The sequence below is a fragment of the Candida pseudojiufengensis genome (assembly GCF_024610245.1).
Source record: "Candida pseudojiufengensis strain CBS 10847 chromosome Unknown scaffold5, whole genome shotgun sequence".
NCBI lineage: Eukaryota > Fungi > Ascomycota > Pichiomycetes > Serinales > Debaryomycetaceae > Lodderomyces > Lodderomyces pseudojiufengensis.
Genome location: NW_026261528.1, coordinates 78,634 through 103,567, shown reverse-complemented (window position 1 = coordinate 103,567; position 24,934 = coordinate 78,634). Strand labels below are relative to the sequence as shown.

At 28.2% G+C, this 24,934-nt stretch overlaps 10 protein-coding genes across 10 annotated transcripts; 5 read left to right on the top strand and 5 right to left on the bottom strand. All coding sequences in view use genetic code 12, as the record gives it.

The window, feature by feature from the left end:
- Window positions 1-1,580: 1,580 nt before the first annotated feature.
- KGF55_002361 (nicotinamide-nucleotide adenylyltransferase) lies at window positions 1,581-2,873 on the top strand (the record flags this gene model as incomplete). The annotated part of the gene is made up of 1 exon (XM_051757036.1): window positions 1,581-2,873. One exon carries the CDS (start codon window positions 1,581-1,583, stop codon window positions 2,871-2,873), a length of 1,293 nt encoding a protein of 430 aa, XP_051614622.1.
- A 175-nt stretch (window positions 2,874-3,048) lies between these two features.
- On the bottom strand, window positions 3,049-5,358 carry LEU1 (3-isopropylmalate dehydratase; the record flags this gene model as incomplete). Its single annotated transcript, XM_051757035.1, has 1 exon — window positions 3,049-5,358. One exon carries the CDS (start codon window positions 5,356-5,358, stop codon window positions 3,049-3,051), a length of 2,310 nt encoding a protein of 769 aa, XP_051614621.1.
- A 1,112-nt stretch (window positions 5,359-6,470) lies between these two features.
- On the top strand, window positions 6,471-9,005 carry KGF55_002359 (cullin; the record flags this gene model as incomplete). The annotated part of the gene is made up of 1 exon (XM_051757034.1): window positions 6,471-9,005. One exon carries the CDS (start codon window positions 6,471-6,473, stop codon window positions 9,003-9,005), a length of 2,535 nt encoding a protein of 844 aa, XP_051614620.1.
- A 165-nt stretch (window positions 9,006-9,170) lies between these two features.
- On the top strand, window positions 9,171-10,811 carry SWC4 (Swc4p; the record flags this gene model as incomplete). The annotated part of the gene is made up of 1 exon (XM_051757033.1): window positions 9,171-10,811. The coding sequence occupies one exon, from the start codon at window positions 9,171-9,173 to the stop codon at window positions 10,809-10,811; it is 1,641 nt and encodes a 546-aa protein (XP_051614619.1).
- A 60-nt stretch (window positions 10,812-10,871) lies between these two features.
- MMS22 (Mms22p) lies at window positions 10,872-15,356 on the bottom strand (the record flags this gene model as incomplete). The annotated part of the gene is made up of 1 exon (XM_051757032.1): window positions 10,872-15,356. The coding sequence occupies one exon, from the start codon at window positions 15,354-15,356 to the stop codon at window positions 10,872-10,874; it is 4,485 nt and encodes a 1,494-aa protein (XP_051614618.1).
- Window positions 15,357-15,617: 261 nt separating this feature from the next.
- On the bottom strand, window positions 15,618-16,943 carry KGF55_002356 (uncharacterized protein; the record flags this gene model as incomplete). Its single annotated transcript, XM_051757030.1, has 1 exon — window positions 15,618-16,943. The coding sequence occupies one exon, from the start codon at window positions 16,941-16,943 to the stop codon at window positions 15,618-15,620; it is 1,326 nt and encodes a 441-aa protein (XP_051614617.1).
- Window positions 16,944-18,438: 1,495 nt separating this feature from the next.
- KGF55_002355 (uncharacterized protein) lies at window positions 18,439-19,059 on the bottom strand (the record flags this gene model as incomplete). The annotated part of the gene is made up of 1 exon (XM_051757029.1): window positions 18,439-19,059. One exon carries the CDS (start codon window positions 19,057-19,059, stop codon window positions 18,439-18,441), a length of 621 nt encoding a protein of 206 aa, XP_051614616.1.
- A 339-nt stretch (window positions 19,060-19,398) lies between these two features.
- On the top strand, window positions 19,399-20,886 carry KGF55_002354 (uncharacterized protein; the record flags this gene model as incomplete). The annotated part of the gene is made up of 1 exon (XM_051757028.1): window positions 19,399-20,886. One exon carries the CDS (start codon window positions 19,399-19,401, stop codon window positions 20,884-20,886), a length of 1,488 nt encoding a protein of 495 aa, XP_051614615.1.
- Window positions 20,887-20,946: 60 nt separating this feature from the next.
- On the bottom strand, window positions 20,947-21,210 carry KGF55_002353 (uncharacterized protein; the record flags this gene model as incomplete). The annotated part of the gene is made up of 1 exon (XM_051757027.1): window positions 20,947-21,210. One exon carries the CDS (start codon window positions 21,208-21,210, stop codon window positions 20,947-20,949), a length of 264 nt encoding a protein of 87 aa, XP_051614614.1.
- Window positions 21,211-21,627: 417 nt separating this feature from the next.
- Window positions 21,628-22,935, top strand: NAP1 (histone chaperone; the record flags this gene model as incomplete). The annotated part of the gene is made up of 1 exon (XM_051757026.1): window positions 21,628-22,935. One exon carries the CDS (start codon window positions 21,628-21,630, stop codon window positions 22,933-22,935), a length of 1,308 nt encoding a protein of 435 aa, XP_051614613.1.
- Between the last annotated feature and the right edge of the window lie 1,999 nt (window positions 22,936-24,934).

Below are 24,934 nucleotides of genomic sequence, written 5' to 3'. Positions count from 1 at the left end.
CCATTTTGTCTACTCCAAAACTTGGACTGGATAAAATGATAATATCATTGGTATATTGTTCAGATTTTAGATCTTATATTGCAAGTACTCAATCCGCAAAAGGAAATTTCAAATCTATAAAGACGGGCATAGGACTTCTAGAAACAATTTATAATGTCAGAATATTTAGATAAAGATCAATTTGCTATAAGAGTTTACGTTCATGAATGCGATATTCATTTTCAAAAGAACTATTTAAAGCTTTTTGACTATTTCATAATTGTACCAAAATCTCAAACAATCTTAGATCAATCATGTCAAGTATAAACAACATAAATTACCATGAAAATAATGATGAAGACTACAATACAGAAGATGAAGAAAACACTGAATAGAAGAAAAATTATTCAAGTAAACACAATCACAAATATATGGAAAGAAATGAAAGGAACCAAAATATCTGTTCATCAAAGATATGTGCTAAATTGAAGAAAATTTCTAATATAATTATGAATAAACAAGACCTTAAAGTAATAGAAAGCAATGAATATGAGTCAAATTGATTCATTCATTGCGAGGCATTACTAATCAGGAAAAAAGCTCAACGATCATTGCTAGGCTCCTAAACAATACTGAAATAAACATCATAGGAAAAGGTTATGTAAAAATTAGATTTATTTCAGAATTCATCAATTTTAATTTTAAATTCCAATTCATTACACAGATCAGTTGAAACTTTTGTTACAGCGCAACATATGATATACGGTCTTCGTTTTTTTGATTGATATAGGTAGTTCAACTACAACAAATTATCTAATTATCAGATACTGAACTTTAACTCTTTTGCTGAATTTCTACATAAGAGTAGTCCTTTCTCTATGAAAATTTATTTCGCAGCAATTGTATCTTTGTACAACAGTAGTTGAATCAAAATTAAAATATTTTACGGACCGTTTACGAACCGTTAAATTGTATTGTTTTGTATTCTGCATATAATATCTTTTAATATCTTGTGAGTCAATCGAGTAAAAACTTTAAGTAGGCTATTCAATAACAAATTACTTTGGAAGAAACATTAGCCATATATAATAATGAAGCCGATTCTGGTGTTGCTCGATACAAATCTACAGAAGCGGTTTCATGAATTGAATATTAAACCCTTTTAATTTAATTTATTATTAACACTAAGATCTACACAATATCTTTTTGTATTCTTCTTATACTTTAAATTTGATATAAAACTTTAGAAAGGAAAAGGCAGACTTCACATCAAAAATTTTCATATATACAATCAATTAAATGTACTAATAAAGTTATAACCAACTCTATTTGATTCAAGAACATTCGATCTCTCGACTAGATTTCTCTTATTTTACTCAGGGTTTTACAAAATATCTCGGAAATATTAATAATTCTATTCTATATACTAATCAATAATTTTATTATGTAGAATAATCTACCCGCACTTTTTTTTTTTTTTATCTTTGATTTCTTACTATCAAATATCTGAACCACACAATTAATAAGATTACAAATTCATTATCAAGGGGGTTAACTCTTTTACAACAACCTAAATTGACTACCATCATTCAGTTGCTGCTATGGATCCAACTAATGATCCAAATTTTACACCACCATCTTTAAAAAAAGAAATTGAACCAACTGCTCCACTGGAATTTATACCACATAATATTCCAATACAACAACCATTTGTAATGGAAGATTTAGGAGAAGCATTAGATGATCCTGCACCACATCCTGCATCATCAAATAATTTAAATAATTTAAATAGACCACCAGTTTCAATAAGTAAAATATCATTTGATAATAATAGTAATGATGATTCAAGTGGAAGATATCATTCAAAAATTCCAAGAAAACATACTGAATTAATGAATAGTTCATCAGATGATGAAGAAATAATAGAAATAAATTCAAAAAATTCTTATAATAATTTAGAATCAACTCTACAAAATCAAATAAATAAAGACAAACAAGTAGAAAAAGAAGAAATTGAAATTGAAAAAGAAATATTACCTCCATCAATTCAAGTTAAATCTTCTCAAATTGCAGATTTAGAAGAAGTTCCACATGGTATACAAAGACAAGCAACTCATTTAAAAGATTATCATTTTCCAACTCATAGATTAGCAACAACATTATCAGATGAATCAAAATCTCCATTAGTTATTGTTGCATGTGGTTCATTTTCTCCAATAACTTATTTACATTTAAGAATGTTTGAAATGGCTTTAGATGCAGTTATGGAACAAACAAGATTTGAAGTTGTTGGAGGTTATTATTCTCCTGTTTCTTCAAATTATAAAAAACAAGGTTTAGCTTCAGCTTATCATAGAGTTAGAATGTGTGAATTAGCTTGTGAAAGAACTTCATCTTGGTTAATGGTTGATGCTTGGGAATCATTACAACCAAAATATACAAGAACTGCTTTAGTATTGGATCATTTTAATGAAGAAATTAATATAAAAAGAGGTGGAATAATGACAAAATCTGGTCAGAGAAGAGGTGTTAAAATTATGTTATTAGCTGGTGGAGATTTAATTGAATCAATGGGTGAACCTGATGTATGGGCAGATTTTGATTTACATCATATTTTAGGAAAATATGGTTGTTTAATTGTTGAAAGAACAGGATCAGATGTAAGAAGTTTCTTATTAAGTCATGATATAATGTATGAACATAGGAAAAATATATTAGTTATAAAACAATTAATTTATAATGATATAAGTTCAACAAAAATACGATTGTTTATAAGAAGAGGAATGTCAGTACAATATTTATTACCAAATTCTGTTATAAGATATATTCAACAACATAATTTATATGGTGATAGTGAACCTGTAAAACAAGTTATGTCAGAAAGAGCTGATTGAAAGACAATCAATTAATATATATTTATTTATTTTTTAGAAAGAGATAATATATTTATGAACGATTAGATGCTGTTATAATGAACAATTAATAAATAATAATAATAATAATATAAATAATATACTAGATGTATTAATAATAAATAATTTTTTTATTTCTCTTTGCTTTTAATTAAAATTACCATTCTTGAGTTTTTAAACCATATTTACTCTTTTTTGAACCTTTTATTGGTTTAATTAATTTTGATCCACCTTCCAAGAATGAAAATTTAATTTTTCTATTATTTTCATAATCTTTTATAAACTTTTCTTTTTGTAAAGTTAATCCAATATCATCTAATCCATTTACCAAACAATGTTTTCTAAAACTTTCAACTTCAAAATGTTCAACTAATATTTCATCAGTTTCACCATCTCTAATTTGTTGATTTGGTAAATCTATTGTTAATTTATGGCCTTGATTTATAACTGGTATTAAATTTGTTTCAATAATTTTTTGTGATAATCTTATTGGTAATAAAAAATTTTTAAAAGAATTATTATAAAAAATATCACCAAATGATGGTGCTATTATAGATTTTATACCAAAATCTTTTAATGCCCATGGTGCATGTTCTCTTGATGATCCACAACCAAAATTATCACCTGTTACAACTAAAATTTCAGCTTTTCTATAAGGATTTTGATTTAATATAAAATCTGTTTCTACATCTTTACCATTTTCTTTTATAAATCTTGATTCATAAAATAATCCATCTTTTAATCCTGTTCTTTTGATAGTTTTTAAAAATTGTTTAGGAATTATGGCATCGGTATCAACATTTGCTTTATATAATGGTGCAGCTATACCGGTTAATACAGTAAATTTATCTAATCCTCCTGATGGTGAAGGATCAAAAGTTTTTTTTGAATTCAGTTTCGGTATATCATTGATTTTATCTTCTTCTCCTGAATATGAATCATCATTATCTATTGGTTCTTTTTCATGTTTATAAACAGCTTCTTGTAATTCTTCATCTTCATCACTTTCTATAGTGACTTGTGGTTCATCTTTATGATTAATATAATCAAATTCTCTAATATCTGTAAAATGACCCTTGATAGCTGCTGCTGCTGCCATTGCTGGTGACATTAAATGAGTTCTTGATCTTGCACCTTGACGACCTTCAAAATTTCTATTTGATGTTGAAGCACATCTTTCTTCAGGACTTAAAATATCTGGATTCATACCAAGACACATTGAACAACCAGCTTCTCTCCATGTAAAACCAGCAGATTCAAATATTTTATGTAATCCTTCTTTTTCAGCTTGTTGTTTAATTAATCCTGATCCAGGTACAACTAATACTTCTTTTACTGTATCAGCTTTTTTATGACCTTTTGCAACTTTTGCAGCAGCTCTTAAATCTTCAATTCTTGAGTTTGTACATGATCCAATAAATGCTTTATCTATTTTAATATCTTTTAATGGAGTATTTGGTTTTAATCCTTGATATTTTAATGCTCTTATCATACCTTCTTTTTTTATTGGATCAGTTACATTTTCTGGATCTGGTACACTTGCACTTATAGGTAATGCATCTTGTGGTGAATTTCCCCAAGTTATAGTTGGTACAATATCTTTTGCAGAAATTTTAATATCATAATCAAATTTTGCTCCAGGATCTGAATGTAAAGTTTTCCAATATGAAAGTGCTTTTTCCCATTCTTCACCTTTTGGAGTTAATGGTCTTCCTTTTATATAATTAAAAGTAGTTTCATCTGGTTTTATCATACCTGCTCTTGCACCAGCTTCAATTGCCATATTACATATTGACATTCTTGCTTCCATTGATAATTCTTCTATTGCTTTACCTGCAAATTCAATAACACATCCAGTACCACCAGCAGTACCAATAACTCCAATTACATGTAAAACTAAATCTTTTGAAGTTATACCTTCATTTAATGAACCATCTATAAATATTCTCATATTTTTTGATTTTGTTTGAATAATTGTTTGAGTTGCTAAAACATGTTCAACTTCTGATGTTCCAATACCAAAAGCTAATGAACCAAAAGCTCCATGAGTTGAAGTATGAGAATCACCACAAACTACAGTAGTTCCAGGTAATGTAAATCCTTGTTCTGGACCAACAACGTGAACTATTCCTTGTCTACTATCACTCATTCCAAAATAAGTAACATCAAAATCTTTAACATTTTGTTCTAATGTCATAACTTGTAATCTTGAATCATCTTGATCAATAAATGTATTAACATTTTTAAAATTTTTTCTTGATATTGTTGGAATATTATGATCAACTGTTGCTAAAGTACAATCAGTTCTTCTAACTGATCTACCTGCATTTTTTAATCCTTCAAATGCTTGTGGTGAAGTAACTTCATGAACTAAATGTCTATCTATATATAATAAATATGAATTTGATTCATCTTTATGAACTATATGATCTTCAAATACTTTATCATATAATGTCTTTGGTGCCATTTCTCTATTCTTTTCTAAGTGAGTTGATTTATGAATTGTATTAAGGTGGGATAAGTTTGTTGAAATTATAGATAACTATATATAAAACAATATGAAAGTATGACAGATTTTTTTTTTTTTCAGTTCATATTAATTTTATCTCCATATTTAAGATTAGAAGCTGAAAAGGCCCGGTGTCCGGAAAGTAACAAAATGATAATTTTGTAATTAAAATTTGGTCACCTTTGATCCAATCATAAATACTAAATTCATAAGCATTCAAAAAGTCTAGAAACAAAAGGCATCAAGGAATGGAAAGATACAATTTGGTTTATCATTAATTGCTAAATATTGATATGAGTAGATTAATCATAGTTAGTCGTTTTCTCTCTAACAAAGAATTAATAGTTTAATACTTCAAAATCTATGTATTGAGGTATGGTTGTTACATTATATTTTTTCATAATATGTAGGTACAGATGTTGCAAAACTTCATATGAATCTTAGATATAACAAAGCTTAATCCGTTGAAATGGTGTTCTTACTAGAATGCTCCCTACCCATCTTTGGTTGACTGATGATAGAAAACAGCAATCAGTTCTCGGTGTAAGATTCATAAAGACGATTTTAATTAATTAAGGAAATGTATCTTTTAAGTAGTTTGATTTAGACTCAAATTTGTTACCAATAATTCAATTATTTACAAACATTGTAAATCATCACTTTAAAAGTCTAAACTCTAACTCATTAGGCTCTTGAAGTTTATTACACTGTAAATATACGAAGAGTGCATCACGACTCATCGTAGAATGATGATTCATTGTGAGAGAATCTACGATAGAATTGAAAGTATGCCATTAGACTTGTCTTACTTCACGGTCGATTAACATAACCTCATTTGATGACTTAAATTGTGAGTATTGAAAAAAAATCTCTAATGCACTCATAATCGTGTTAAAGAGTGATTTATATCTTGTGTTGGAATTGGTTGCAAAATTTTAAAGAATTTGATTGAAGTAAATACAGAAAATCGAAGACGATACTTTTTCTATCGCGGACTTTAATTATTTTGCAGTCAATACATACTTTTGATTTAAATTATCAACAATATTCTCCAGGAAGACCACCATAAGATGATTCCAGCAGGTGGCAGAAGATCTAAAATAAGACCACCAAGAAAATCATTAATCAGTTCATCTTCTTCAATAGAAAATTCTACCACCGATCCAACTATAGATTTTGATAAAAATTGGTCCATATTAGAAAATGCAATATCTCAAATTCAAAATAAAAATGTTTCCAACTTATCTTATGAACAATTATATCGTAAAGCTTACGTCTTAGTACTACGAAAATTTGGAGGAAGATTATATGATAATGTTGGGAATGCAATCAAAGAACATTTATTGAAACAAAGATCAAAATTATTAATTTCATCAAGTCATGAACAATTTATGCAAATTTTAATACGTGAATGGGATGAACATTTACAAAGTATGAAATTTATTAGCGACGTGTTAATGTATTTGAATAGAGTATACGTAAAGGAACAAAAAAAGTTATTAATATACGACTTGGGTGTACAACTTTTTAAAGATTACATTATAATGTATAATAATAATGAAATTGGATCGAAAACTACAGAGATAATACTAGAAGAAATTACAAAAAGTAGGAATGGGATAGTGATCACTTCAAATATGTATATAACTAAGATAATACAAATGATGGAAATGTTGGTTGAAAATAATCAATCATTAGATGTTCAATATGGTGAAAATTATTATCAATCTATATTCGAGCCTGTATTTTTGAAAAATTCAGAAAATTTTTTTCAAATGTTATCAAAATCTTACGTAGCTTTAAATCTGGGATCAAAATATTTGCATGCTACTTCGCAATTTATAAAAGATGAAGAAAATAGAATAAAATTTTATTTACCTCTGTCAACTCATCCAAAATTATCAAGTTTAATGGATAATATATTAATTAAAGATAAAATTGATAAGATGATACTACTACCTAATGAAGGTTTAAAATATTGGCTTGAACCAGTGCTAACAAATCTTTTAAGAGACGGAATTATAGAGTCAAATCATTATACTGAATTAAAATTGTTATATCGACTTATTGGAAGAATTGATGATGAATTTCAACTATTAAGAATTAGATTGAAAGAAGCTATAATTGCACAAGGTTTATTATTACCAGAACTCGTGAAAAATGCATTAGATGTGGGGACAGAAAAGAAAGGATCTAATCAAACCTCATTTGCAACTAAATGGATTGAAGCCGTATTGAAATATCGAGAGGAAATGTTACAAATTTGGACAAACTCTTTTGATTTGAATCCAATTATTGAACAAACATTAATGTTTGCAATGAGAGATTTCATCAATAATTATAATAAAAGAACCAGTGGTCAAAATAACGCGATAAACGCTCCAGAAATTTTATCGATATACATGGATTATCATATAAAACAATTGAACAAAGGTACTTCTGGTAAAGAGTTGACAAGTTCAGGTGATCTGGCAGAAAATTTAATTAATAATTCAATACAATTCCTCAGATTTGTTAAAGATAAAGATGCATTTGAAGCTCATTTTGCAAATCATTTTGCTAAAAGATTTTTAAATTCCAAGAATTCTTCTTATGGATCAATGAAAGGTGTTGATATAGAAGATATGGTTCTTTCAAAATTGTGTGAGGAAATGGGGACATCATCATTAGATAAAGTCATTAAAATGAATAAAGATATTAAAACATCAAAAGATACAACAAGAGAATGGATGAATAATTCAAATAAAACACCAAATTCGATGGAACTAGATTTGAAAATTTGTAATGTTTCAATGTGGCCCAAATCATTAACTAAAGATTACAAAAATACTGAAGTTAATGATGAACAACAATCATTTAAATGGCCACGTCAATTAAGGGAAACAATACGAGAATTTGAAGAATTTTGGTTTTCTGGTAAAAAGAATGATAATAAGTCATTACATTGGTCACCAAAATTTGGTTCAATAGATATGAGAATCACTTATCCTTCTAAAACTTATGACATTAATTTATCAGTATATGCTGCAATTATAATGCTTTTATTTGCTCCAGGCCTGTCACTTGAAGGTGAAGTAAAACTGGCTTTTGCTGAAAAGATTCAATATTCATATAAGGATATAGCTGAATTAACTGGTATTCCAACTCAAGAATTAAAAAGACATTTACAATCTATCGCAGTGGCACCAAAGCTGAGATTATTAGTCAAAATTCCAATGACGAAAGATGTTAATGAGGATGACATATTCAAATTAAATGAAAAATTTAAATCTCCAAGTGTTAAAGTAAAAGTTTTAACTGTTTCTATATCATCATCTTCATCATCTGGCTCTTCATCAAATAAAAAATCAAATGGTGAGTTAGATGAAGTTAATTCACATATTTCAGAAGGTAGAAAAATAGAAATTAATGCTGCTATTGTAAGAATAATGAAATCGAGAAGAACTGTAAAACATAATGAATTAATTGAAGGAATTGTTAAACAATTAAGTAACCGATTTCAACCTCTGATGGTTTTGATGAAACAAAGAATTGAAGACCTAATTGATAAAGAATATTTGGAGAGGGACTCTGATGATAGAAATTTGTATCATTATATAACTTAGTAGCTTGATTAATACTTTCAATGTCGTGTCTTAGAATTTTTGTCGTAAACTCTTTTTTTCTCGTGTCTAAATTTTTCAAATCATAATACAGAGCGAATCTACATTTAGTTATTACCACATTTACTCATTAGTTAATCTCACATCCATTATCAATACAAGCATAGAATGTCTGCAGACGATGTTTTGGATGTGCTCAATATTCAAAGAGATGATTTGCAACCTGCAAAGAAGAAGATAAAGGTTGCACCCGCGTCTGATGCAAAACCTTTAACTGGAATGGCTAGAGAATTATATAATTTAGTAGGTCCAAACACTCCCCCAGTTCAGTTAACTACATCAACTACAAGCAGAGAGAAAAAAGCATTTAAACCAAGTCCATGGTCTCATATTACATTCAAACCCTCTAAAAATGGACTTGAATTAAGACATTGGGTTAAAGGATCAGAAAGTTTACTAAATACTGAAGAAGAATTACTGAAACCTTATTTCTTTGATAAATTCAATGTTAATGTCGATATACCGAATTTTGTTGAAAAGGAAGTTTATGATAGATATATTACTGAAATTGAAGAAGAAGAAGAGGCAAAGAGACAAAAGAAAGTAGAAGAATTGAAGGAAATCCAAACTGAAAACAAGGAAGAGAGTGAGAAAAAACAGAGTGAAAAGACACTGGGTGAGAAGACACAGAGTGAAAATGCAAAGAAGGAAAAGACACAAGAAGGAAATGATAAAGGTAAGGATAAAGATAAGGACGAAGAGAGGGACAAAGAGAAAGAGAAAGATGTAGTTGAAGATGGTAATAATGATGAAAAGGAGAACCGAAATTCTTGGACATATGAGGAGACAAAATCTTTATTTGAACTTTGTAGAAATTTTGAATTGAAATGGCCAATCATACATGATAGATTCCCAGGAAAACGTACACAAGAAGAACTCAAACAACATTTTTACAAATTCAGTTCCAAAATACTATCAAATGAAGAGCAGAAAAACCAAACCCTTATAGATTCATTAAATTCATACTCAAAAGATCGAGAAGTGGATAGAAAACAATACTTGGAAAATTTATTGCTAAGAACACCTGCAGAAATAGCGGAGGAAGAGTCATTAGTCATTGAGGCTAGAAGATTCGAATTAGCTGCAAAAAAGATGTTAATGGAAAGATCAAATCTATTGGCTTTGCTTGATTCCCCACAATCTACTCAAAACGTAGCTCAATATCAATCATCTCAAGGTATAGCAAACTTATACAACAATTTAATGATTTATGACAAACATCAAAAGAAAAAGAAACAACAAGTTATTCAAGATCCTGTACCACCACCAATACCACCTGCAGCATCGTCATCAAATAAAAGAGATCGTGGTTTCCAAACTCAACTTCAACAATATTTATCATCACTTTTAAAACAAAATTATCATTCAGCTGCATCAATTAGACAAGAAGCTAATTCAATTCATCAATTACTACAAAAAAAACTCACTCAAAAGGAGGAAGAAGCTTACGGACTTCATTATCATGGTGTTGAAAAATTGACACCAGGTGTCGCGTTAAGATCTCAACAAAGATTACCTGGTTTACAACAAAGACAATCTGTATTGAAATTAGTTAGTTCGTTATTACAAGAATTAGATGTACCAACTGCGGGTGGTACTTCTATGAAACCAATTATGCCAACTCGAAGAACTATGAGTAAATATGACGAACTTTTACGTTCAGTGGTAACATTGTTAGATGTGAAGAAGGCTAGAGACAAACTTGAAGCAGAAATAGGTCTAATAAAAAGTCAACATGAGCAGCAATAAGCTGAGCATGTAATTAAAGATAAAAATTTTATTATACAATTCATTAACTCATTAAGAATGCTATTTAAGTATTTTTTCAAGCGCCTCTTTAAACTCAGCATTTGAGTGGCCGTGCTGACTAAACTCTCCAACATAGACTTTCAAATTCTCATACAATGTTTCAAACGTTTTCGACGGCCAATAACCTTCAAATAAAATGTATTTAATATCGAAGAAAAGATTACAAATAGTAATCATGGCTAAAATTTTACTTTCGTCATAGTCTCTATCTCCATCATTCTGCCAAGTTGTCTGAAGCAAGTTCAAAAAACCGTAAAACTTACAATTAGTCAATTTGAATTTATACTTGAAAAGTGCTTTATGAAATTGATAAACCAATTTATTAATGACGTGCCAGTTTTTGTTTGTACTCTCTTTTCCCATAAAGTAATATAAAATATCAAGATCTTCAGTTTCGAATTCATCATCATCTTTAGATAATTCTATATCGACTGCTTCAATTTGTTGTTCAAAAGGTAATATTTGAAATTGTGGTTGATCATACCCAATTTTACTCGATAATTCTGTTATTTGCGTTTGAGCTTTAAAATCCAAATTTGTATATTTACTTAACTCTTTTAAAACTGAATTTGCGAAATCTTTATCCCAAATGTCCTTAATCAATCTCTTCAAAGTTTCTGAAACAAAGGTACTGAAATCAGATCTAGTAGATAAACTATGAATCAATTTTGAAAAAATATTGAATCTCAACCTTGGATGTTCCATATTGTCAAAGTTATACATTTTCATGAATGAAAAACAATCCCAATTCTTATAAGCTAGAGCTTTCATCAACTCAATACTATCAACAGGTGGTTTTGGTAACATCAATCCATTCAATATATTTGATATGACTATCTCCTTACATGATCTAATGTCATGAAAAACAAGCACTTTAGAGTAAAAGAATAAAACATATTTCTCTCTTTCACTTTCAACTCCTATATATGGAAATTTTTGTAAAACAATTTGATCCCAATTATTTCCAAGTGCGTTCCAAGTCAGAATCCACAAAGATATACAATTTTTAATTACCTCTTGATTTCTATCTGAATTTTCCATCATGTAGTGTTCTAATAGCTTTAAACTAATACCGCTTACATTTTGAATGATTTTGATTTGAGCATGATTCAACTTCGGTAAATTAAGTGATTGGATAATCTTCAAACATAAATTGATAATGCCATTATTCATTTGTTTAGTTGTGTTTACATTCAACGGTTTCGCCAATAGTAAGAATTGGAAAGCTTCATCAGCATTGTCATCTACTAGTTTATTTATTGGTGACATAAAATAGTTCCATAATTTCTTCATACCCGGTTTATTGAACCAAATGGAATTTAATTTAATCATTATCGCTTGCAATGCATCCATTGGCAACTTCAATTTTTTGGAGAAAATGATTTGTGTTGTGACAGTAAGACCTTTGACTGCAGCTTTTACAAATTTTAAGTCTGTTACATCTTTCATAGAATTAATTAAATTCAGTATTTGATTTCTTTGATCTGAAGACGAATACAGAGCTAACAAAATTATTAAATTAAATCTATTGATGAACATTACTCTATGTTTCTTATCGTTTGAGTATTGGAAATCATTTGAGGAGTATAGCTTGGTAATGAACCTTTTAACCTGAGAATCATCCGACATGGATGATATATGCCATGACAATAGTTGCATATATCTATCATAAAATGATTCTCCGCCGATGTCATATCTAGACTTGATTTGATGATATATTTCTTGATCCATTTCTTCATCTTGTAAATTTGCAAAGTTCCTTTTCAAAATACTGCCATGTATTTGCAACAATAAACTTTCATCTAAATGCCAGTTTCTGAATTGGCATGTACTATATAAAATGTCCACGTAACGATAATAAATGCCCGCATCCATATCGTCATTAAGTTTCATGAAATAAGCTTGTAATGGTTTCCATGATGGTGTTCTTGAGATTTGAATTAAACAAAAGATTGCCTCTAACAAAATTTCAAGATCAAACGAGGTATAGAATTCATCAATTGAAGCTGTAATACTTGACCACCAAGATTTTTGAAGTTCTAATATAGTGCAAATAATATAAAAAGATTCCGTCTCTTTGCTTCTAATACCATCTCCACCAGCATAATTAATTTTTTCAAAATCATTAGAATCAAACATGGGGAACCACAAACTCCAATAAAAAGTACCACTTGATTGAACACAAAATTTTCCATTAGCCCCTATGCCATTAATTTGCTCCCCAATAAACATTACGTATTGTAGTAAAATTACATATGGAACAAAAAATAATTTGTTGGAATTTGATATCAAGGTGCTTTCTTTGACATTTGACAATAAGGAATTAACCAAAGCCCATTCCACTAATGTAGGAGAGCGTTGCAGAAGTAAGTACCATCCTATTAATCCTTTCATACAGTCGTAAATACTTCTTTCAAATTCTTTACCATTTAAATTCAGTTTTAAAATGTCATTATTAATCAGTTTTAACAATGACTCAGCTCCATCGATTGAATTTTCCAAATTAATAAGTGAGAAACAAAATTTGGTTTCTTTATAAGTTAGTTCAATAGGATCGGTGAACTTATGTAAAGATTTCCCATCTGCTGCATGATGTAGTCGATTAAGTGAAATAAGATTGAGTATACACCCAGGAACAAATTCTGGTTGAGTGGATAAGTTGATTATGTTTGAGTTTGTGGAGTATTTCTGATATTTTGTAACTTTAATTGATTGGTTACCTTCAGCTTCAAATGCAGTTGTAGCGTATATAGGGGTTCTTAAATTATCTACTCGTCCAGGATTGATGTATTTGTCTATTGATTTTTGCATTGATTTTTGTTTCGTATTTTCTTTCTTTCTCCTCTTATTTGTGGATTGAGTTCTGGAAATTGGCTTCACTGACAATTGTCGATATGATTCTCGGAATAATCTTGATTGCTTGTGTTTTGTCTTCAGTTTAGGGGTTCGTGATGGGGGTTTTGGTTTTTTATTGGACTTTGTAGAACCATTTCTTTTACTAGGGGTTCCTGAAGCCTTTGTGTTTGAAGATCTTGGTTTTGTTGTGGTGTTTGATGACTTTTTGTTGGGTTTAATGCTGGGATTAGATTTACGTATGTTATTTGGAGCCAACATTCTATCAATCACACTACTTTCTATAGCTTCATCATTTAGATCGATGACTGCTTGTAAGTCTTCCTCTTCATGGTCCGAGTGAACAAATAAATTTAAATCGTCATCTGATTCTGGTTCCATGGATGAGTCTGAAAAGTCCGACAACACTATTGGTGAAACAGAACGTGCACCCGGAAAAGTACCATCAAAATTAGTGTTATCTATCGATGAAGAGTCATCCCACTGGTCGAACGTGTCACTAGTGTAATTTATGTTGTAATCATTCTCCAAATCGGCAAGTTGATCAATATTCTGATAATTTGTCGCTTGAAAATCAATTTCATCCTCACTATAAATATTGTCATCAATCAAATCATCCATAGTTTCTCTTACATTTAAAGATCTATTCTTTCTACTTTTCTTTATAGCCATTCCTTTTCTAATTTCGATTGTTTTTTGTTTTGAATTTTTTCTCCCATTTTGTTTATTGTTACGATAAATAGGTAAATGTTTTGCAGATTCTGGTAAAATTCCTTTCAATGCAGATTTTTCTTTTCTAAATTTACCACCAACTCTAACGTAAACATCTTTATCTTGAATTTCCTCATCATCACTAGAAGAACCTTCATCTTCATCTTGACTTTCTTCTGGTGACTCAATTTCAGATGCCGCAAACTCTTGAACCAGCATTTGCAGTGGTAATATTTCGTTCGCTGCATTTTGCAGTTCTTCAAATTCAACATCATTTGATATTTGTGTACCTGATTCTTCAGCTTCAACTTGTTGAGCAGCTTTAGATTGTTTTCCTAAAATTGCATAAAAGTTTTTTTGTTTAAATTTTTCATCTCTTGGGTATTTTTCTTTCAATTTCATATAATTATAATTAAGTAATTTAACAATTGATTCAAGACTATGATTATTTTCTTCGTATATAGAATTTAATTCACTAATGTCCGCTAAACCTAAATAATAAGCTTGATCTGATAAGTATGGATGAGTACTTGCAAAATTCCTTTTTCTTAAAGTCCTTATGGGTGCATAATCTTGAGCTTTAGAACTCATATAAGCTTTCAAATGGTTTTCATTTTCTTTATTTTCGGTTACAAGGACGTCTTCTTCTGTACAATCAGTAATATTTCGAGTTTCTTCGTTATGAGGTATGAAATCAAATAGTCGAAGCGGATCATTTGCCTCATCTTCACTATCGTCAATGATATCTGGATTTGGAACAGTGGTGGAATTCATCTTGGGCATCAAGATTTGAACCATTTTTATAATATTATTCCTCTGATGTGATGACAAATTTTTGAGTTTTTCATTCAATTTATGATTTGATATTAGTGATGTTACCGGTACAATTGATTCTTCTTCAGAATCTGATACATAACTCATTTTTTGTTATCGTGATTTATGCCGTATATTCTTGTAAAATTTAAGTTTCGTATTCATTGATTGCATATGGGTGGTATAGTAGTTGATGTCTAATTATCATAAACTTTTGAATGATTAATATAAAGTGTATACTTAGATCTATTGTTTATTTTTCTCTTACATCAGTTTAAAAAAGTTGCAAATAATTTCGTTACACAAAATGTTAAAACACGTCTATTAATCTATTCTACCTACAAATAAATGTAGATTGACTCTATAAGTCTACTTACTTTTTAATGAGATTCCTTCTCTTTTCAATTCGTCTATTGGAAATTGTAAAGTATTTGAGTATAAGTTCTCATCCACATAGTTACCGAATGTTAAATAACCTTCAAGCTGATGAGAATAGAAAAAAGGTCTTTCATATAAATCTAACTCCAAATTATTTTTTAATCTATGAACAAGATCAGGATTTGATGTGAAAGGTCTTGCAAATGCAATCAAAGTTCTATCATCTGCATTTATATCTTGTTTTAAAGATGAATAATGTTCTACTTCTCCATCTTTAGTAATCTTTACATTTGGATTGTTAGATTTAAGTATCGATGGATCACCTTTATAATTAGTTGCATATCCACCAGCTCTAATCAATTTTCCTGACCAAGCTTTAACTAATGATGAATTAGATTTCCCATCAGGATCTTGGTCAAATGATCCTGAAACACGAGGTTCCATTATTGAAACATAAGCAATCTCTTTACCATTTTTTTTCAAATCTTCTAAATGATTTAAAATATATTGACAGAATAACAATGGTGGATATGTATCATTTATAGGATACTTATCTTCTGGATAATTCATTCCAAAATGAATTGACCAAGCAGATAATCTAATACCAAATTTAGAACTACCTATTTGTGGATGATCTATGAATTTTGTTATTATTTCTATCAAAAATCTGCATCTATTTTCAAGATTACCACCATATTCATCATTTCTAGTATTTGAAATTGGAGATAAAAATTGTTCAATCAAAAATCCTGAAGTCCCATGTAATTCCACCAAGTCAAAACCTCCTTTAGTTAAACAATTTACCGCAGCTGTTACATAATCTTCTTGAATATCATGAATTTGGTTTATTGTTAATTCTTTTAATGGATAATTTAATTCTTCAGCTGTGATCTTGTGACCTTCAGCATGATAAATGACCGAAGGAGCCAAATACGGTAATCCTTTATCTTTTACTAATTGAATATTTGAAACACGACCTGGACTGAATATTTGACAAGAAACAAATGATTTATTTTCATGAATCTTATCTGTGATTTTCTTCAATGCTTCACATTGTTCAGTGGTGAAAACTCCTGACTTAAACGGTACTAAACCACTTCTAGGTGATACCAAACATGACTCAAATACAATTAATGAATATTCAAATTTAGATCTTGAATCATAATATTTAATCATCAAATCAGTTGGGAAATTTTCACCATCGTTAGTAGATCTGGATCTTGATGTGGGAGCATGTACTATTCTGTGACTTAAATGTATGCCATTTCCTATAGTTATAGGTTTGAATAAATTCGTCTCAGTCAAAACGGCTGACATTGTTCGTTAAGGTGTCAAAGTGTGAGTCAAAACATGTGAATTGAGTCGAATTTCAAAAGACCAAGCTTTTTTTTAAAGCTTTATCAAGATTTGTTCAAAATTTCAAGATTTCAATTTATTAATTATCGGCACGTGTAAAGATCGTCGGAACGAAAATTTAATAAATTTACGATTTTGTAAAATCAAGGGTACTTTGATCTTTGAGTATGGAAAAGACTTTGGGATTTAATTATAGTTTTCTCTACCTCTTCACGCCTAACCTCATTAATCATATTCATTATTATCAACATGTATGACAACCCCTTTTCACTCCACAATTACACAGTAAAGTGTTTCAAGCTATATTTTGGCATTGAGCATAAATAATTCAAAAATGAATCCAGTGCAGAAGTTCAACATGCAGGATCAGCTGAATGTTGAGATTTAAATAATGTGACGAAATTCTTTATATCCTGAGAGGTGATTAGATAACTAAGAAATTAAGCAACAACTTATTTACATCATCAAGGTTTTTATCAAATCATATAGGAGAGACTACAGATATCACAGGTACTCAAGAAAGTTTATAACATCAATATATCTTAATATATCCCAACATATAGTGAATTAGAAAAGAGGTATAAAATGTTAGTATATGCTTGTTTGGTATAATTTATCATGAGTTTAACAGAAGATGAAGAAGAACTATTGGTTTATGCTACTTTCTATGGTTATATTGAAGATTTTAAAAAATACTATTCAAGATGCGATGAAGGTATGAAAGAAATTGTAAACGATATATTAGTCACAGCAAGTTTTTTCAATGCTTATTTCATATATAGATTGAAAAAAGATAAAATTGTATCAAAAGAAATAATTGAAGATATGATAATACAGTTTAAAAGGGAAAAAGTATATTCAACAGATTCTTCAAGAATAATTGATCATCCATTTGACGTAGAAACATACGCAGACAGAGAAGATATAAATCTATTATATATAAAGTCTAAATTTAGTGATATGAAGTAACAATCAAAAGAAATTGAAAATAATAATCGTACTGTATTTGTTGTGTTATCTGTATTAGCTAACTATAAAGGGGCACCATTGAAATTTGGTCTTGAGTTAGATAATACTGATTTTTTTGGTGGTGAATATTTTGGAAAAGGATCTCTGCTTTTATAAAGATTTTATTTGAATAAGCAAATGACAGACATTATTGGAATTAAAATCCATGTTAAATTGGAGATTTCAAAAAGTGATGTAAGTCTATAAATGATTACGGATTTGATGATAAAACAAATCCTATGAAAGTAGTGGACGCAAACTACAAATTCATTTATGAAAGAAATTTGGTTATAGATCAAGACAAGAAGACTATTAGTCTCAAGAAGTGTTTAACACCGTCATACTCAGACGATGATGTAAAAGGTGTAGATACTACAAATAAAAGGAAAGCATCTTTGAATTTAAACCAGTATATAATGTTAAGTTATGTAGGTAAATTGTGTGAAGATTATTCAAGTAGTTTTAAAGCTTGATTTTCTATATCTTCATCATAATAAAGAATTCTTTTGTGATCCTTATACTCAGGTATATGTTTTAATGAAATTTTTTTTGGTTCATCGTAGTATATATTCTCTTCAACATCATAATATTTATACATATATCCTAAATTTTGAGCTTTATTCACTTGATCTTTGTAGACTGTTAAATTATTGTTAGTAGAAGAAGTATTTAAAATATTCAATTCTGGTATATCAATAAACAGAATTATTTGTTCATTAAGGTATCTTTTATTTTGTATAATAACCAAATTTATTAAACTATATTTTAAAAATGGTAAATTTATTATTAACTGTTTATATTTTTCAAATTCGAATCCATTATAAAAATTGAAATTAGTTGGTTTATAAGTATTTAATAAAAAATAATTAAAATAAAATTTACTTGTAAATATCGATATACAAGAACCTGCTAAATGATATTTATCATTATCTTTAAATATTTCAAAAATTTTAAAACAAAAATCAACATTGATACTCATACCATGTAGTATACAATTGATATGAGTGGAATCTAATTCTTCAGGAAGATCAGTTATATTACCAAAATATAATAAACTTTTATTATCCATTTTGCAATGAGAATGAAGTATAATTCTATATGTGATAGGTGTATAAGAATTTATTTCGAGTATGAAAAGGATAAATATATATGAATATGGTTTTAAGTATGAAACAAATTTGACACTTCAATAAATTTCTGACTCAACTTGAAACTCAATTCAATTCAAAAATTTAGATTTAGAAAGCGAAATGTATCATTTCTTAAATTCAATATGGAACATATCAATTCCGTTGAAAAAAAGACAATTAATCACAACCATCTAAATTTACTAGTACTGATTTCAAATGAATAATTAAAGCAAACAACCATTAGTTAACATCTAAAATAGGTCAGTTTTACAAATATTATGTCAGATGTTGAAGAAGAGTTAATACATCGTCATAGTTATGAAACAAGTAATGAAATAAATGAAACAAATGAACAAAATTCATTATCAAAAACTTATCCAAAAAAAGTAGAATTTGAAGGAGAAAATTTAACAATTGATTCAAATAATTGGAGAGATTCAAAATTATTAAAATTACAAATTATTGCTTCATTTTTAGTATTTATATTATTTGGTTTAGGTGAACAAACTGTTGGTACAATTATACCAGAACTACAATCAGATTATAAAATAAATGATTTAAAAGTAAGTCTTATATTTTTTACCTCAGTTATGGGTTATTTAATAATGGCTATTTTAAATAATATAAGTCATGATTATTTAGGTATTAGAGGAGTTTCTGTAATGGGTGCAACATTAATGACTTTAGCTTATATAATTGGATCAATGAAACCTCCATATTTTATATTTTTATTGGGATATTTACTGCATGGACTTGGATTAGGTGCATTAGATGCATCATTAAATGCATGGATGGGTAATTTAATTGATTCAAATCAATTACTTGGAATTTTACATGGTTGTTATGGAATTGGAAGTTTAATAACTCCAAGTTTAATTACTTTTTTATTAGAAAAAAAATTTAATCCTTGGAAATGGAATCAATATTATATATTTTTAGCAATATGTGGTTCATCTATTTTAATTTTTGTTGCTTATACTTTTAGATTTGAAACTCCTAAAAAATATAAATATTTAGCTCAATCAAGACATGAAATAAGTAAAAATCAAAATCAAAATCAAAATGAATTTGAATTAAATGATTTAAATAAAGATGATTTTGAAATTAATGAAGATAGTGACGAAAATAATGATAATAATGAACATTCTGCTACTTTTAGTCAAGCTATTAAACTGCCACTTATATGGGCATTTGCTTCAATTTTATTTATATATGTTGGAGGAGAAGCTTCTTTTGGAGCTTGGTTAGTCACTTATTTATTAAGAGTTAAAAAATTATCATATAAAGTTTCATCATATATGGCTACAACATTTTGGTTAGGTTTAACTATTGGTAGAATAATTTTAGGATTTGTTACTGCTAATTTTTTTAAAACTGAATTAACAGCAAATTTAATTTATATTTTAATTTCATTAATTGGTTATATATTATTTTGGTTTTTTTCATTTACTCAATTAACTTTAATATTATTTATTATAGTTTTTATAACTGGTATAGTAGTAGGACCAATTTTCCCAACTACAGTTGTATCACTGGTTAATATTTTACCTGCAAAATATCAAACAGTTGGTATTGGATTTATTTGTGCATTTGGTGGAGCTGGAGCAGCTGGTATTCCATTTTTAATTGGTTTATTAGCTGAAAGTAGTGATATTGGATTAAAAGCTTATCCTATAATTATAATAATTATGTTTGCTACACTATTGTTATTTTGGACATTAATTATCATTAAATTTGCAAAAGTTTATAGAAGGAATATGATTTAGACTTTAAAACTCAATTGATTAAAATCAAACAATCTAATAAATAATTGGTAAAAACAATTTCTATATTTTACCTCCTAAATCTATCCATTCTTTTGGAGTATAACCCTTTTGAGTAAAAGCATGAATAGCAGCTATTTCATCTCGTAGTTCATTATTAACTAATCTATGTCTTGCTAATTTATTTTTACCTTGAAATTTAGATGTAACTATTATAACTGCAAATGCTTGACCACAACCTCCTGACATATCTTCAACTTGAACTAATTCTGCTTCCAATCTCTTCTGTATAATTTCTTTGAGGGATTCTGATGTGAGTCCTGTCATACTTTCTAATGTGGTGGTTGTCTTTTGATAATGATGTTGTAAATTTTTCGCTCAAATGATGGTTTAGATAATTGAAAATTACTTAATCAAGAAACGCGCAGATCTTAGGTATTGCGATAAATGAGTCACTAATAAGAAGAGTAGAAGCTTGAATCAAAACGTTTACACATGCTCAAGCTAGCCATAACTGCTTCGAAAAACGATTACAAAGATGTAAATTCTGGATCACCTTTTCTACAGATCGAATCCTTACAAATAAGGTTAAACTTTAGATGTATTAATCATAATAATCCTAAGTAAAGAGAAGGAGAAGAAAAAAAAAAAAATTAAAGATGAAAATATCAATCCGAAATATCAATTCCATCTTCTTCCATTAAAACTTTCATCACAATAAAAGATCAATAAATCAATTAATCAATGTCTGAACCAATCAAGAAGAAAAACGGTGATATTGCAAAAGCACCTACACCACAAAATACACCATCAAGTGTAACCACATCATATTTAAAATCTCAACCTCCAACAGTTTCAACAATTAATGAAGATATAAATGAAGATAAATTAAATCAAACATTAGCTAATAATCCAGTTTTATTATCTATGATTCAAGGTAAATTAGGTGATTTAGTTGGTAAAAATTCAGGTTATATTGCAAATTTATCAAAACCTATAAAAAATAGAATATTTGGTTTAAAATCAATACAACAACAACAAATGAAATTAGAAGCAGAATTTCAAAAAGAATTATTAGAATTAGAAAAAAAATTTTTTAAAAAATATGAACCTTTATATTTAAAAAGAAAAGAAATTATAATTGGGAAAATAGAACCTAGTGAAAATGAAATTGAAGAAGGTAAACAATTGGATGAAACTTTGGAAAGGGAGGAAGAAGAAGAAGAAGAAGATGGTGATGAAGAAGAAGAAGAAGATGATAATGAAAAAGGTATTCCAGGATTTTGGTTAACTGCATTAGAAAATTTAACAACAATTCAAGAAACTATAACAGATAGAGATTCAGAAATTTTATCAAATTTAATTGATATAAGAATGAAATATTTAAATACTCCAGGATTTGAATTAATATTCGAATTTCAAGATAATGAATTTTTAAATAATAAAATTTTAACAAAAACTTATCATTATCAAGCAGAATTAGGTTATTCAGGAGATTTCGTTTATGATCATGCAAATGGTTGTGAAATAAATTGGAAATCAAAAGAGAAAAACCCAACTATTAATATAGAAAGAAGAAAACAAAGAAATAAAACTACAAAACAAACAAGAACTGTTGAAAAATTAACTCCAACTGAATCATTTTTCAATTTTTTTGATCCTCCAAAACCACCTAAAAAATTTAATAAAGAAAATGATGAAGATAACAATATAGACGAAGAACAAGAAAATAATGAAGATGAAGAACAAGAAGAAGAAGATGAAGATTTAGAAGCAAGATTAGAATTAGATTATCAATTAGGTGAAGAAATAAAAGATCGTTTAATTCCAAGAGCAGTAGATTGGTTTACTGGTGATGCAGTAGATTATGCTTATCCTGATGAATTTGAAGGTGATGAAGAAGGAGAATTTTCAAATGAAGAAGGTGAAGATGATGATGATGATGAAGATGATGAAAATGAAGATGATGAAAATGAAGATGATGATGAACAAAATGAAGAACTGGGTAATAATGAAGAAAAACAACCACCTCCTGAATGTAAACAACAATAATTATTATGATATATCTTTTAATAATAAACTTTAAGTATTCTTGTTGAAAGTGTACGTGAATATGGAATGTATCATCTCTTACTAAAAAGTCTGAGGATATAATAAAATAACTTTTACGCAAATATTCGAATAACTTACACGGTTGTAGTTTTCTTTTAGATATCGAATAGACAAATTAGGGATTAGTACAATTCGTAAACCAATCACTTGTACGTCAATTCTGTCTACTTTTCATAAATTTTCTTCCATACTCTCTCGAAGTCTCCTTCTTCAACCATTCGAATGAGCAATTAGACCTAGTACTACAAAAATGTAAACACAAACAATTAATCTTCGTTTACTCATTCGTGTAAAATGAAAGTGAAACAAGTATTCTCATATAAAATATACAAAAATAGGATAAATTAAATAAACAATTCTAATTTATTAGAATCGAGATCTATTATTCATTTATCCCCTCTCTTCCCCTCCTCTTATTAGATTTGAAGTTAATTCATTCAAAATATATTTATCAGCTCATAGTTAAATCATTTGAGAGAAAGGGCTTCAATAGCTAAATAACTGCTAAAATTTAGACATAAAAGCGAATATTATCAAAAATTATAATTTAATTATTACTTCCTAATACACAATTCAAAATATGTGGTCCAAAAAAGATGGAAAAACACAAATGAACGGAAAAAGTTTGGTCAATTAATTAACCTAATCAAGAAAGAATAAACTAAGTAGATCTCACATGTAAGTTAATTAACAATTAATTTACAAAAATTTGAGTTAAAACAGTAATAAACTAAAGAGTCCTTTCACGTCTAATGAACTTGACAAATTGTAAAAACATTTTAATCAAACGTTTCATATAAAGTAAAATGTATTCAACAAATTATTTATTTAACAAAACGACCCGGATTTACCTTACCTTGTAAAATTAGATTTTTTGGTTTACATTTATCAAACGTTTGATCTTATTAGATTTTTACCTATGCCAATAAATTAGGTTTAAAATTACTTGAAAGCTAGATATTGAAAAATTAATGTATTGTTTTCCAATAAAACTTAATGAATCTTGTTTTCATTAAATGTGTGAGTTTAATTAACAAACAAAGTCTAGTGTGGCATTATACATTTTATTAGGTTTCATAATTTTTGTATTACATTTATGGTTTTAATTTAAGTTAAGATTAACTTTTTTTTGTGTAATATGTTTTAAAACGTAGATCCTTTTTTAAAATTATGAAACGTTTATACTTTTCATTTTCTTTTTTTGATTATCAAAGGGTTTTAATTGAAACAGATTCGAAGAACGAAGGAAGAAGTGGCAAGAAGACCTCTCTTAATTTCCTCTCTTTTGATTTAAACTTCTAATCCATGTCTTAGTAATGATCTTCATGTATCGTTAAAATTGAGGTAATTTAACTTGTATTTTGAGGATTCAAAGAAATTTGGTATCACATGTAAAAGTAATATGATTTGGTTGGTGAAGTATCTGTTAATAATAAATTATTATAATTATATTGTAATAAATTAATTAGTTTAGCATCACTTACTTCACACATTTTACTTTATATCCTCGTTCCTTAATTAAGAGGATTAAATAATAAAGAAATAATTATATTTTAAATCGAAGGTCCAATTAATTTTTCAATTTCCCAACACCGTTTATAAATTCAAATTGAAGACAAGAAGAAAAAGAAGAAAAAGAAAGATCTACCCAATACCCAAATTGAATTTCTTTTTTTATTCTCTAATTTCTTAATTGAAGTTGATTCAAATTTAAGCTTTAAGTTTGATGATTTCATTGACCTCTTAATTAACTTTACAAGATTGTTAATATTCAATATTTGTGTAGATACATTAACTATTTGACTATTTAATTAAAAGACTCCATAGTTTGTAATATTAAGTTTTCTATTTGAAAAGAAATTCTGTCGCTTATCATTTTCATTCCTAAATTAAATGTTTTAATTATAATTATTATGATAAAATCATAAGATACTGTAGT